Source organism: Thamnophis sirtalis, unplaced genomic scaffold (assembly GCF_051295495.1).
Source record: "Thamnophis sirtalis isolate CommonGarterSnake01/CBP01778 unplaced genomic scaffold, rThaSir2_p1.2 scaffold_9, whole genome shotgun sequence".
NCBI lineage: Eukaryota > Metazoa > Chordata > Lepidosauria > Squamata > Natricidae > Thamnophis > Thamnophis sirtalis.
Genome location: NW_028261389.1, coordinates 48,389,514 through 48,405,109, shown reverse-complemented (window position 1 = coordinate 48,405,109; position 15,596 = coordinate 48,389,514). Strand labels below are relative to the sequence as shown.

At 41.5% G+C, this 15,596-nt stretch overlaps 1 protein-coding gene across 6 annotated transcripts in view; it reads left to right on the top strand.

Annotated features, from left to right (window-relative positions):
• The first annotated feature begins 251 nt into the window (after nucleotides 1-251).
• TBC1D30 (TBC1 domain family member 30) overlaps nucleotides 252-15,596 on the top strand; it is a 40,100-nt gene continuing 24,755 nt past the window's right edge. The window contains exons 1-2 of one of the 6 annotated variants that reach the window (XM_014074473.2): nucleotides 252-767; nucleotides 5,021-5,185. In XM_014074473.2, coding sequence (XP_013929948.2) covers nucleotides 389-767; nucleotides 5,021-5,185 — 544 coding nt within the window. In that variant the 5' untranslated portion in view covers nucleotides 252-388. Of the gene's footprint in view, nucleotides 768-803; nucleotides 945-5,020; nucleotides 5,186-11,386; nucleotides 11,687-15,596 lie in introns of those variants that run through there. The other 5 variants (XM_014074476.2, XM_087723492.1, XM_014074484.2 and 2 more) reach the window with 5 other exon arrangements.

The following is a 15,596-nucleotide window of genomic DNA, read 5'->3' as shown; positions in this document are numbered from 1 at the left end:
GGACGACCCCATCTACTGCAGCGGGAGGTTCCCTTGGAAAGTAGCAAAGGACCGGTGATTCCAAGTGAGCTGATTGGTCACGGCAACAGGTGCAGAGCGGGGATTGCCTGGAAGCCACTCCCTGTTAGAGGGGTGAGGAATGCGAGCCGACTGCTCGCCGACAGCAAACAGTCGAAGAGAGGCTGGAAGGGACGTGACGCTCTGCCGGCGCAGGTCCTCGCTCGAGCAGGCGGCTTTCCCTTCCTCTTCCACCTCCGTTTCGTGGAGAATGGGACAAACCCGGAACTCTGGCCCGAGAACTCTTCAGGCGGCGAAAGCGTCGCTCACCCCCCTCTCATAGCGGCGGCGCTCCGCAGCCGCTGCGCCCGAGGCGCGGAGAAGCAGCCCAATGGAGCTCACGGAGGTGGACTTGGGCGACGACAGGGAGGGCGCTGGAGCAGAACCTGGCAGAGGTGTCGCGGAACCGTCTGCTCGGAGCAGAGTAAGCAGCCACGCGGGCAGCCTGGTGGAGGACAAAGAGGCGGAGCAGGAGCCCGGCCGGAGCAGAAGGGCCAGCCGCGCCTCCGCTCTGGTGAACGGGCTGCTGACCGAGCTCTACAGCGCGGCGCGCGTTCGCCACCGCGACAGCGTCGACAGTTCCACGGAGGCGTCCGCCGGCTCCGACGTCTTCCCCGGGGGCAGAGGCAGCAGCGCCGAATCCCGCGTCCTGCAGGAGCTGCTGCTGAACTCGGGTCAACGGCACCAGAGGAAGTACCTGGCTCAGAAAGGTAAAGCCTTTGGACCGAGGATGCCTCCAGGGTTTCCTCTCCCCTGGGCCCCGTGTCGTCCTGTCGGTGCGAAGGTAGTTACCAACAGGGGACTGGCTTCTCGGTCTGAGAGACGAGCCGGGCTCGGTCTGCGCTGGGTGGTCTTTCTGGGAGTTAAAAGCAGGAGAAGCAAAGCAGGTGACCCATCTGGAGTTGGCAGAGAAAAACTAAAAAAAGAAGCGATCGTGATTATGATAAACAGAGCTCTATTAAAAGATAGGTCAATGCCCGGTCCTGGTTGTGAATTTATGGCAGGGCTGTAGGAATTCAGTTTGAGATAAAAGATAATGAAAAGCAGTGTCTAATGTCTTGAGGATTGCAAAAATGAAAACCCTTTAAACCTTGATTCTGCTTCTTTATTTGTCCTGATCCTCTTATTTGAAGGAAGTGTTTCAGTTAATTGAGACATGTGTCAGTCAAAGCAAGATTCTCTTTGTTTCTTATGGGATTTTATTTTGTTAGTTACCTTATACATTATTCTTGTGCCCCAATTTATTTCAGTTAAGCAGAGATTGCCCTCCCTGCCCACCCCAAAGGGTGGGATGAAAAAAGACCTCACAGGGACTAAGAAGAATTGAATTGAATTGAATTGAATAGGTTTATTTATAGGCCGCCCTTTTCCCTGAGGGGACTCAGGGCGGTTAACAACTCATAGGAAGGGGGATACAGACAATAACATATAACATTACATATAATTAAAAAGTAAACAACATTCATCCAACATTCGGGTGGGGGCAGATCAATCTCTACCCCCAGGCCTGGCAGGATAGCCAGTTCTTGAGGGCTGCGCGGAAGGTCTGAAGGGTGGTGAGGGTACGGATCCCCATGGTCGATGGTATCGAAAGCCGCTGAGAGGTCAAGAAGAACCAAGATGGAGGGATGACCTCCATCCCTGGCTCTCCAGAGATCATCGGTCAATGCGACCAAAGCGGTTTCTGTGCTGTAACCAGGTCTGAAGCCGGACTGGAAGGGGTCCAGATAATCGGCTTCCTCCAAGGACCGCTGAAGCTGGTAGGCCACCACCTTCTCAACAACCTTCCCAATAAAGGGGAGGTTGGAGACTGGACGATAGTTGTTAAGTACAGCTGGATCCAGAGATGGTTTCTTCAGGAGGGGTCTCACCACCGCCGTTTTAAGTGCGGCGGGGAAGTGCCCCTCCCGAAGCGAGGCGGTAATAACCGCTTGGATCCAGCTCCGTGTCACCTCCCTGCTGTTAGCTACCAGCCAGGAGGGACACGGGTCCAGTACACAGGTGGAGGCACTCACAGCCCTCATGGCCTTGTCCACGTCTCCGGGGGTAACGTCCTGAAACTCAACCCAGCGCTGGTCTACCAAGTCGTCCACTCGTGCCTCGGCTGGGTCTGCAAGGGTGGAGTCCAGATCCGACCGAAACCGAGCAACTTTGTCCGCCAAGAACTGGGCATAGTCTTCAGCCCTACCCTGCAAGGGGTCCCCCGTATCCCTCTTATTTAAGAGGGAACGGGTTATCCTAAACAGGGCGGCTGGACGGGACTCGGCGGACGCAACCAAGGAGGCAATGTATGCTCTTTTTGTTGTCCTAAGTGCCCTGATGTATTCCTTGGTGCAGGTTGTTAAAAGTGCTCGGTTCGATTCGGATCTATCGGACCTCCACAGGTGCTCTAGGCGTCTCCTTCGGCGTTTCCTCTCCCGGAGCTCCTCGGTGAACCAAGGAGGCCTCCCAAATCCACCACCTCGGAGTGGCCGTAGTGGCGCAATCCGGTCAAGGGACTCCGATGCTGCCGAGTGCCAGGCAGCAACCAGAGTTTCTACCGGATTGTGGGCGAGAGTGTCAGGAATAACCCCAAGCTCCGTCTGGAACCTCAAGGGGTCCATAAGTCGCTTGGGGCGGAACCACTTGGTCGGTTCCTCCTCCCTACAGTGGGGGTTTGGTCTCCGGAAGTCAAGCCTCAGTAGGCAGTGGTCTGACCACGACAGGGGTATGATCTCATTACCCCTCAGACCAAGATCACAACTCCACTGCTCCGAGAGAAATACGAGGTCGAGCGTGTGACCCGCTGAGTGGGTAGGGCCCCGAATTATCTGGGTCAAGCCCATGGCTGTCATGGAAGCCATGAACTCCCGCGCCCCATCAGAGTGTTCACCGAGCGTAGGCAAGTTGAAGTCCCCCAGGACCATAAGCCTGGGGAACTCAACTGCCAGTTCGGCTACCGACTCGAGGAGCGAGGGGAGGGCTGCTGCAACACAGTTGGGAGGCAGGTACGTTAACAGCAGGCCCACTTGACCCTTGAGGTCCAACTTCAGCAGCAGGGACTCACACCCGACAAGCTCCGGAGCAGGGATCCTACGAGGAACAAAAGACTCCCGAATAACAATAGCCACACCCCCACCCCTTCTCTGAGCTCTCGGCTGATGAAGCACCTGAAATCCTTCTGGGCACATTTCTACGAGGGGGACTCCTCCCTCCGGGCCCAGCCAGGTTTCAGTAATACACGCCAGGTCTGCCCCCTCGTCTAAAATTAAGTCCCGGACGAGGGGAGCTTTGTGGACAAGAAAAGTTTTCCCTATATCTCTGCACCTCCCATCAGCCAAGTTGCTTTCTTGAAGGCTGGTTATTTTCTTTTGCAAAAGCATTATTATCCTGCACATATAAGTAATTAATGCAATCATAATATACATATTTCCCCTAAGCTTAGCTTTAAGGATGTTGCCTGAATTTTCTTCTCTTCTCTTTTCTCTCTCTCTCTTAATTATTGCTTCCTTTGTGCTGTTGTTGCTTTAAATGATAACCTCTGGGCAGGTTGCTTTTTACTACTGGAAAGTCTTTTTAAATGAAGATGATTCAAATATTCTAAAGTATTAAGCAAGAAGCTGTTCCCTATTCTGTCTGCAATAGTAATATGGTGACCTAACAAGAAGTTTACAAGGATCACCAAGATGGCCCATGTGAAAGCTGAAAAGATACTTTATAAAGGATAAGAACTATCACCTGATAGAAGTCTGTGTGATCACTCATATTTGAACTGAAATTTTCTCTGATGTTAATTCCAATTGCATAGAAAGCTGTCTAAAAGTAGTGCTCTGCTGTTAGCCTCTTGTTATTTAACATATTCCATTAGTGTATAACTCAGTACTGAACCTGTAAAGCATATTTACAGTAAAGTTTGTGCTATAATTTTTGTTAGGTGAAGAAAATATCCCCCCCCCCCCCCGTAGATTTTTGCTGTGTCTGTTGCTATTGATTTTTTAAAAAATATAGTGTTGGATTTTGTTAATTAATGAATGACTGTTTGATACCTGATTTAGTATGTCTATTATCTACCGTTACTTATTAGTGATAAAACCGCTCATTTGTTTTAATTATGTAATTTCATGAACAGTCACCAACTGCTAATTTAAAAAAAATCAGTTTGATGTCTGCTTTTGTCCACTAAAGGGTGCTTTGTGAGTGCATGGAAGATTTTTAAAAAAGATTTTGAGTACAACCTTATTTAAGTAGAATTCTGTAAAGAGCATCACAGTGTTTTATTGTGTTTTGTTACATATAGCATCTAAATCTTATGGCAAATTAAGATTGCTACAAATTATTTTGATTCCATATGATGTCACTACATAGAAAAAACTTAAATTAGAATTTTATATTTGAAAATTTCAAATTCAGTCTATAGTAAAATCAAATAGACCCAATAAATTAAGGTTCAATTCTATTCATACCTACTTTGGAGTAAAAGTATTTGAAATCCATGCAGTTGTTCTAAAATTGTAAACATTTTAATTAAATAATTATTGGTAAAATTCAGATCCTCAAAAATATATTGAATGCCAATAATAAATAAGTTTATTCATTTCCTGTGGCTTCAGTTAAACTCAGCAAATAGTTTAGTATTCCTATAGTTTCCTTCTTAGTAATATTTCAGTAATGAACCATGCATGTCCCAAGTTAAAGAATACATTCAAAGTTATATGGAGAATTTGGATGTGGTTTTAATTAATGATTGCCTTGCATTTTTCACAAGAGTGATTCTAAATAATAAAATTGATGTCTAACATTTTCCTACAGTATTCTTTTATAAGACTTTGTAATATACATTACCTTATAATCATGCTAAGAATTTTACCAAGGGAATCTATAGGGATAAGACCCTTTTGAAGAAAGCCATACTGATTATCAAAGAGGAAAATAGATTTTAAAGTTGCAGATTGCATCCTTTGGCCCTTTTTTCTTTTCTTGACAGATTTTAGTGAATTGACAACAGTAATACAGGAGTTGAATTATAGAATTTGTGTTCAGTCAGCCAAACTGCTTCGCCTTCTGAAACAAAAGGACAGACTTTTACATAAAGTCCAGAGGAATTGTGATATTGTAACAGCCTGTTTACAGGCAGTTTCCCCCAAACGACGTAAGTGCTATTTATGTTAATCCAGAAATATTATAATTGTATTCCAAATGTTATGCTACTGTTGTATTTTCAAAATGCTTTTCAGGATAAGAAAAATATATTTCTATAAACTTTCTGTAGCAATGTGAATAGAAATTGGTAAAGGTTTTTATATAGTAGTATTTCAGAACTGAAAGCTCTGATTGTAACAATATATTTGTGGAGAAACTTTAAATGGATAAAGTCCTGATTTTTATATAACAAAAGTTTAAGGCTCCATGCAGAACATATTTTCCAAGTAGTAAATCCACTGAATGTCAGTGTGAAGGCCAGTTTCCTTTAGTTTCAAGAAAGCAGAATTCAATTATAATTTCTTCAAGTTTAGAAACACTTATGAACCATTTATTGGAAAATATATCTAATCATGAAAATACTACTAGAGTAATGTGTCATGGTCATTGAGTCATTGATAATAGTCATGGAAACACAAGTTATTCTCATAAATGTTTTAAAGCTAACTGTCTTGTGTTTTTTTTCATTAACATGCAGCATGGCAATGTGCTATCTACAGGTACAGTACATAAAGTAGTTTGAAGACTGCACTAAAATGAACTGGTGCATGCAAACTATCCATGTTAAATGTAGAATTTTTAATGATGATCTAGTTCTGATCTTGAGGAGTACCAGATTAGAAGTTTCTACTATTTGATTTTAGTAACTGGTTAGAATTTTGTATAACATAATCCTAGAACATGGTTCCTTGGAAGTAAGATCCAAGCTTATTCTAGGAAACATGCATAGGTTCCAGGCTACACCACAGATTCTTTAAATATAAGTTTGTATCATACGTCAGAGATTTAGACTAAGCATAGCTAGCTCTTGTTTTTACCTTGGCAAAATAACTAACCTGAAAATAAAAATCAACTAGCATGGCAATGATACTTTTGCATGATTTCCTGTGATGTTTTGCATTACAGATAGCAAACTGCAGTATCAGTTTTGAACATCATATAAATGCAACATTTTGCTTAAAGCAGGAAATAAATTGTGCAAACAAAACTGCAAAATTCAGCTATTTATAAACCTGAATGTCTGCCAAAATTTATTAACACATACACACATTTGTGAATGTGAAAGTAATAATTAAACTCACCTCAACATTATTTTTAATATCACTGCAAGAAGGCATTATTCCTCAGGGGACACATATTTAATTATTAGAATGGGAGAGAGGAGTGCCAGGTTCAAGACCTTATAGTGGGACCTCGGGTGCCGACTGCAATCCATTCCAAGACTTTGGTCAGCACCCGATTTGGTCATGAACAAAAGCAAGCCAAACTGTGCACACACACACACACACACACACACAAAGTGACACGGAAGAGGAAATTGCTGTGGCTGTGTTTATTTGGCACCCACAGATGTGTTCGTGATGTGAGTGAAACATTTAGCAGATTTTTCATTCGGCACCTGAGCCATTTGGGACCCGAGGTCTCACTGTATTTGGCCATTGAGCAAACTTGGTGATCTGAGGACAGATTGTCACGCTGAGCCCAAAGGACAAACAGTAGACAATCTCAACTCTCTTCTTCCTAAAGTCTCCTGAATTTTATGCACCGTAGCCTTGCCTACTTGCCCTGATATGTAGCTTGGTAATTATCATTATTGTTGTTGCCACCACTTATCTTCTAGAGAGATACCTTTACTTGGCACCCTGTCCTTTGAACTCAGCATGTGTATAGCTAAGGATCCCACAGCTTTTATCCTTACTGTCCAAGAATAGAAAAAAATGATAAAAAGTATCATTTAAATTAGGGACATCTGCAGCAAGCCAAGATTTCCTCAAAGTGATGTCATATGGGCTAAAACATCACAATGCAAACACTGCCTCTTATACATTGGCACTTGCAGGCAACATCAGAATAGAAGTATTAAAGGGCAAAGTTTACATTGGGATATTGTGCTGAACCCTCTTGTTTAGGTTCAGCATTGTCAAAAGAAGTTGGCTAGTTTATTTAAACTTTCCTTGATAGGCTACGGTCTAAGGGAGTGTATCACATTTGAAAAGATAGGGTTAATATGTGGGTCTTAGTACCTATGTAAGATGGAGATAAACAAAATCGGCATGTCTACACTCTTTGCAGCAAAGAACAATGAATTGCTACAGTAGTCTCTGGGTAACAGTGGTAATTGGGACCAGGAATTCCATTGCTAAAACAACATGACCACAAAGCATGATGTGACATGATCAAACAGACTTATAATAGCAGTTCCAGCAGTTCCAGTTGCAGTCATTAAAGTCAGGTGATTGCCATTTGTGACATCTGACAGGCTTCCCAAGTGACTTAGCTTGTTAGAAGCCTGCAGTGAAGGTTGTAAAGGAATGGTAATGTTGTAATTGCAAGCTGGCTGCCAAACACTTGAATCATCACATGATTGCAGGGGCACAGGGGCACCCACAAATGCAAGGATCATTCATAAATCTCCTTGTTGAATGCTGTGATAATTGAATGATTATTGAATGAATGGTCACTGAACAAGAACTACATGTATTAGAATTTAAAATTGTGGTAGCAAGAATCAAAGACTGGGTTCACTATTATACTATTACCTTCGAGACTGCCTGCTGACGCATACCTCCCAGTGACTAGTAAGATCCCATAGATTGGGCCTCCTTCGGGTGCCGTCGGCCACACAATGTCGGCTGGCGGGCCCTCGGAGGAGAGCCTTCTCGGTGGCTGCTCCGACTCTTTGGAACCAGCTCCCCCTGGAAATCCGGACCATACCCTGATGGCCTTCAGGAAAGCCATAAAAACTTGGCTGTTCTGGCAGGCCTGGGGCTGTTGACCTCACTACTGAGGTCCGGTCCCGACTAGAATGAATTTGATGGATGATGGTTGTTTTAAATTGTATTGTTTTTATGTTTTTTTATATTTTGTTTGTAAGCCGCCCGGAGTCCTTTGGGATTGGGCGGCATATAAAAGTTTTAAATAAATAAATAAATAAATTCAAAGCCATAATGTAACTCATTCGGTCTCAGATCTGTTTTCCATATGAACCATTGGGTATGCAAAGTACTCAGAAAACAGAAATCAAATATCCATGCCTAATCTGGGGAGTATTTGGTCTAATATTTAGAATTATCATAGTGTTGACTAATACTCATCTGTTCACAGTAAGAGGCACATTTGAATGGGTGTATTAAATTTGATTTGACATGAAACTTGTTGCATTATGGAATGGAAACTTGTTGCATTATATTGTTTTTAATAAGAACCAATATTGTACTTTCCTCCTTTGTGTCTGCTATAGTCTTAAGATCTGCCAAAGGTGCTTGTGTGTTTTCCATTTCTGAAACTTGTATACTCAAATGGATTACACAACTTGGTTGTAAAAAGATTGAGCTAAACTTTGGTGATGCTATCTTGATTGTGGAATGTTTTGGTACAAATGTTGGCATAACAGTTGGTATCAGTTTAAGATTTAGATTTTACTAAATAGATTTTACCTTATTTTTTCAATTGTAAATTTAGGATAATTGGGATATAAACATTCCTTGGTAAATAAAATGCTTTGCTACAATAACACATATCTTTGATTCAGCATTGCCTTAAACTGAGTGGTTTTCCTCAGTTCTACCTCAATGGGCTAATAATGTAATCTGTAGTCTTTATCACTGGATCATGTTTCATTACCTTAAGCTTCCTTGGAGTTGTCTTATATTTACAAATAATTTACATTTGTGAATTTCTTAATACTATGTGTGGTAGTATTAACCAATTCAAGGATAAAATTATTCTGAACTCTTTGAACCTAGGAGACTTTTCTTTTGTAGGTAGATTACAGCACTGCTTCTTTTGTTAGGCCTAAGTATTATATATCTTTCCATTTGACAGTTCTGCAGGGACTGATTCAGTTGGCCACCAAGGTTTTAAAATGCAGTTAGCCATCAACTGCTAAGCATACCTATGTGACTGAAAAAAGTCACATAGGGCATGATATACACTGCATATGTGTTAAAGCTAACTAGGTAGTCCTTGATGTATGACCACAATTGGGACAGAATTTCCATTGCTAAATAAAGCAGTTGTGCTGATTTTATGACCTTTTTTCCATGGTTGTTAGGAAAATCACTATAGTTAAGTGAATCATGTGGTTTCTAAGGGAATCCAGCTCTCCTCCTTTGACTTTGCTATTGGAAGCTGACTGGGAAGATCTTCAATGGTGATCACATGACCCCAGGATGCTGCAACCATAAAATACATGTTAGTTTCAGAGTGCCTGAATTTTGATCAAGTGACCCTGGGGATGCACAACAGTTGTAAGCGCAAGGACAGTTGTAAACCACTTTTTTCAGTGCGGTTGTAACTTTGAATGGTCATGTTTGGTAGCCACAATAACTCTTGTATTGCACGTTGTCCCAGAAAGTCTTTGAGAAATATAGACTAACTGCATAGTAAATTATGCTACAAGGTATTAAACACTCCTTGTTCAAACACACAAGGCACTGAGAGCACCCGTCTACTGGTAGAAAGTTATTGCTGCACTTGTATACCTTCTATTTTCCCCACAAAAACAACCTTGTGAGGTGGGTTGAGCTGAGAGAGAATGACTGGTTCAAAGTCACCCAGCTGGCTTTCATGACTAGAGCAGGATTAGAACTCATCATCTCCTGGTTTCTCTTTCTCTAATAAATAGAAAATTACAAATTTCAAAGAAAAAGGATTATAAAGAAATGATTTCAGATTATCTTTTGCAGCAGTTATAAATATAAGCTAAATTTCTACTCTATGCTACAGCATGGTTCACATTTTCTCTATAATCTATTTTCTATATTGTGTGGGAGCAATACAGAAAACTTCTACAAGCTTCTTCATTGCCTACATGCTATCAGATATGATCCTGTTTTTTATTTTGAAAAGAAAAATATTTCAAGAAGAATACTATGTTGAGAGCCATTTGCTGAGTGGCTGAAACAAGCAAGATCAGGCTGCAGTCAGAAGTCATTGGAGACAGCCATTCATTTTTTAATCTTTTTGTCATTCAACTGTTTCTTTAAAACAGCCAGAAACTGAAATAATTATGATCCAAATAGCAAAATTATCTTGTTCAATGAATTGCTTGAAACTTGCCTAAGTGTGGTTTTTTTTTTACTATTTCCAAAAAAGTTTTCTAAATTTTCATACTTGGAAGTAATCTAATATAAAACTAGGAGACCTGCATAACTACATCATGTATATTGCTGGTATAATTCTTATTATATCAAGTTGCAATATTTGTGTGTTTCAAACCATCATCTGAAATCTAGAAAACCTAAGTCATATCAATTCTTGTATCTGATGCATACAAATTAAGATCTTGAATCCTTTTGCTATAATATCTTCCATAAATAAGGACTGCATAGTTTAATCTTTGTGAACTCTGTTGCCTATTTGGGTGGTGGTGGTGGTGGTGAAAAACCCAGTTTACTAAGAGTTTATAGAAAAGTTTTTAAAAAGACTGATAAATGGGAATTACATATAGACAGACGAATGCATATCAAATTGATCTGCAAAGTAGCTGTCAAGCATATATTGTGTTGCATAAAATAATATAAATAAGATTTTTGATGCAATACTATAGATGTCACTATTTTCTAAATTCTTAAGAGCATAAATGATACACAGAAAGGGATTTTTGTTTTACTTTTCTGAAGATTTGACTTGTAACTAGGAGCCTCCTTCAGCCTCCTTCTGGAGATTGGTATTTAGTATTGGTCTAAAATCCAAGTCGGTTGATTCCCTCTTCCCTCCTTTTGTCTTTACTAAAGAGTGCGACTTCCCCACGTAAAACAGATGCGCAAAAGACATGCTGGTTTCCGACTGTCGTGGTTATAGCTTTCTGATCAATTTTATGGGTTAATTCCCGGGAAAGCAAGTCGGGAGAGCAACTTCAGACTCGGCGCCTTGCAGTTGAAATTTAAACCGAGTCGGTTTATTTGTAACGGGAGCGTCGCCTGCTGGCAGGCGGTGGCAGAGAAGCGAGACGTGCCTGGCTCTTCTGCCAATGATGCTGTGACGGTGGGCGGGAACGGCCTTTTTCCTCCTTTGCCGGGTTGCGGCGCGCCTCGACTCGCCTTTCTTTTCTCTGCACTGCGGAGGGAGGCTCAGTCTAGCTAAGAGGCCGCCGGCTCCAAAGTCGCCTTCCCTCTGCTCTAATCCTTTCCGCTCTCAACAGCTCCCGCAGCGACCGTTCATCCGCTTCCGTCCCACAGCCCGAACCTCGCTGAATTAGAAACGCCGCAGGTCCGGATTGCGTCACTGGTCGCGAGCGCCGGCCCTGGAAGCCCAGTGGACGGTGCGCTTGGCCCCTGCTTGTGGTCCCCCATGAGGCAAGACAGACTGACCCTGAGGCGAGGGGGAAGGTCTTTAAAGCGGCAAAGCGCCGGCGGCGGCGGCGTCAGCACCATCCTGAGCAGCGTCTTGAAAAAAAGGAGCTGCATCTCCCGAACTGCGCCTCGCCTTCTCTGTACTTTGGAGCCGGGTAAGGGCAGGTGCCGCGGGCCGTCTGGGCCCCGCTCTTGCCTTTGCCTGCCTTTCTCGGGCCGGCGGGAGGGATGTTGGGTTTTTCTTGAAGGTTTAAACGCATCGCGATTGAACTGCTTGCGCTTGGCGAGGAGAGGAAAGGAAAGGACCCAGAGTGGCTGCGCTTCTAACTGATCTCCGGGGATCGGGCAGGCCGAATGCGGGGAATAGTTTAGGAACCCTGCGCGGGCTTGGCCAGGTGGTGGTGGAGGAGGACCGTCTTGAGGGTCGCTGAGGCCGTAAACAGCGGAAAGGCCACTTTATTGCGCCTCGGTCAGGGAACGGCGAGCGATTTCTAGACATGGCGGCCGGGCTTCAGAATTTCCCAAGGGCTGTATGCGGAAAGGAGCAGCCTTCCCATCAATCTGTATTGTTTGAATCGCTCCGAGAATATCATTCAGTATCAAAACTCTACAATATTGTCTAGTATAGCATTTGGAAAGTAGCTTAGATATACAAGATCAAGGACCCTTGGCAAAGAGATATTAGAAAACATTCGTATAGTAAGTCAACAGTAGAACAAATCCATTGGCTTACTGAAAATATTTGTGAAAAGTAGAAAGCATGGAAAGCAAGATGAAAACTAATGCATCAAATACAAGCAAACTGATTTTCAGTAATCACTTCAGCATGTTCTACTCTAGAGAGACTATTTACATGCTCAGTTTTATTTTATATTTTATTGAGGTGATTGAGAGGTTGGAGTTAATTGGTTTTCTTGTATCTAGTTGAATTACATAGCAAATCAAGTTGATAATTAAAGGACATCATTGATGTATGTATTTGTGTATCTTTTCATTTGCTAGTAGAGATCTTATAATAGTAGTTAATTCTATATTGGCAAAACTTGTAACCAATTATATCATTATCTTTAATCTAGGCTAATCTAATTTGGAATCTCTTAGCAAAATAATGTATGATATTCATATTTTGTTGCATGTAGCAATTGTTAAAATCTTTTTTTAATTGACATTAAGGATGTATAGTAAGAACTATAGATTCTATTAATTGCTTTTATATGCTGCAAATAAACTTTTAAGAAAATTAATAATAATCTAATTTTAACAATACACTTCTGGGGAAATTTGGCATGCTACTCAATTTAAATGTTTAATTAATTAAATGGAGAATCTGATATTGTGAATGCAAACATCTCAAAATTGGGATGCATGGTAATCAAAACAGCTTAAATTTAATACATTTATTATGAAATGCAATTTAAGTGCTAAGATTTTATTGTGAGTAATATCAAACTTTTATTATAAGACAGTTATATTAAGGCACGAACCTAGAGACCAGAGACAGAGAGTTCTAGGCCTGACTTAGTCATGAAAACTGAATGAGTAACTTTGAGCCAGTAACTTTCAGCCCATCCCTCCTCACAGGGTGGCTGTTGTGGGGGAAAAGGAAGAAGTATTGGGTATGTTTGCTGCTTTGCATTGACTTTTTTTTTTTTAAAAGGAGGGACAAAAATATGCTGTAATAATTTTGTAACGAGTGTCGGATGATATTTCAGCACCATTTGCTTGGACAGCGACATTCTATAACTGAGGCATCTTCCTTGGTTAATGTGGTCAAATGCACTAAAGGCAAACTTCTTTTTTTTAATGAGCATTTTAAAAAAACAAACTTTTACAGATATTTAGTTCCCTCCCCCCAAACCCCCCCAACCTTCCCCCCCCCCGACTTCCCAGAACCAATACAGGGTATAAATCTTTAACAAAAACAATCAAGGTACACTTTAAAAAAACCCCCAAAAAGATAGTTAATAATGTCTTTCAATTGAGCTTTAGCTCCTCCTTGCTGGACTAGCTCTAGACAATTTATAATTCCTGGTCTATAATCATAAGATATCTGGAATTTCTTAGTCCCATATTTATTTTGAGTATAGTCAATCCAACTTTTCCACTCCAGTTTGTATCTCTCGTTTGAATGGTCCTTAAGATATGCAGATATTTTGGCCATCTCGGCTAGGCTTGTTACTTTCAATGTCCATTCTTGAATAGTAGGCAAATCTTCCTTCTTCCAGTATTGCGCCACCAACAATCTAGCTGCAGTTATTAAGTGCAAAATCAGATTAGTCTCTACAACTGTACAATCAGTAATTATAGATCTATTGCAATATATCTTCCATGGGAGTCTGCTTCAATTAATTCAGCTTTCATATCCTTTCTTAAGTAGATAACTATACCATTTTTCTTCTCTGTGGCAGAAGCTATAAAGTGTTGTCCAAGTCTTGTATTAATCAAGTATTTTTGATCAGTTGATCTAATATGAGTCTCTTGCAAGCAAATTATGTCATTCTTGAATTGTTTAAGATAGTGGTTTATTTTCTTTCTTTTCTGTGGGGAATTTAAGCCATTAACGTTCCAAGTTAGGAACTTAGTTGTCATCTTTAGTTCCCTGAAGCTTTTTAAGAGCCATGTGAACATCTTGAAGTTTAATCTTCGGCCTGGCTCCTCCCACTGCTTCTAGACTAAGACCTGTAGCTTCTTGAGCGGTGGCATATGTTTGTTGTGATTGTTGCTTTTTTAATTCTTGTTCCATTCGCCTGGTAATCACACGGGTTTATCTTTGTTCCTTGGCTTCTTGTACCTCTGAGAGAGGAAGTTGATCCAACCTTGTTGAAACTTGAGTGATTTGCTGTCTATCCTGTCCTTCTTGTTCTCTTGCTCTGGGTCCAGGAGGAGCGGGGGGATGTCCAGCCTTCAATATGTTATTGTAGAAATCTTAGGCCTTCCATACTGAATTAAGACGGTATCTTTGTCCCTGATAGGTGAATGCAAGGCCGGCTGGCGCTTCCCATCTAAACTGTATCTGACCATTTTTAAGCTCTTTGACTAAAAAAGCATAGTCTTTTCTAGATCTCAACATTTTAGGGTGTATCTCCTTCAAAACAGTCACCTCCTGACCCCCAATTTGAAGCTTAGTTTTGTAAGGCTCCTGCAGTATCGTATTCCTCATATCTCTAGTAGCAAAGTGCACCACAATATCTCTTGGTAGTTGCTTTTGTCTTGCAAGCCAGGAGTTGACACAATAAGCCTTTTCAATTTGCCATACGTAATTCCCTCCTGGCCTTCCCATCAGTTGGTCAAAGGCTTCAGAGAGAATCTGCTTCAGATTTTCTTGACTTTTCTCTGGAAGGCCCCTTATCCTTAAAGCAAATTCCATTTGTCTATACTGTAACATTATAATTTCATTTTCTGCATTGCTAACCTTTTGTTGAACCATATCCATCTTTGTTGCCAGATTACTATTAGAGTCACTAAAGTCTTCTAATCTGTCTTCTTCCCGATACGTAGCCAAAGAGGCAATTAAAAGCCACCAGGAAATCATCTCTAATCCCTTGATTGCGGGTCATAAGCTCTTCGGACAGTTCTTTGTGAGCAGCAGATATCTCTTCCTTAATTTTAACTTCCATCGCAGCTGCATGGTTTTTTAAAGCTTCAACTAATTCTTTCTGCAAAATTTCTCTGGTCAGAGGCTCCCCTGCAGAAATAGTGGGGGGAGTAATGACTGTAATTTAGTAGTGGGAGCTGGTGAGGTGCCAGCGCTTTTTGACGTATTGGGGGGGGGACTTTTGCTTAGAAGCCATTCCAGGTTTAATCTTCTTTAGCCAATTAGTAAATCCAGGCAAGCCAATTATACAGCAATTGCTATTTAGTTTGATAATAAATCACTTCCTGATCTTTAAATGTTCTTAGCTCCGTAAGAATGTCATCAAAGCCCAACCCCTCCTACAAAGCTGCTCGGTGCCATTTTGTGTATCTTTCAGCAAGTGATTGTCAGAAGGAATTCTTTACAAATGAAGCTAAGGATTTATACATACAATTAGGAGTTCACAAGTATTAGTTCAGCTCGTCTTGGAG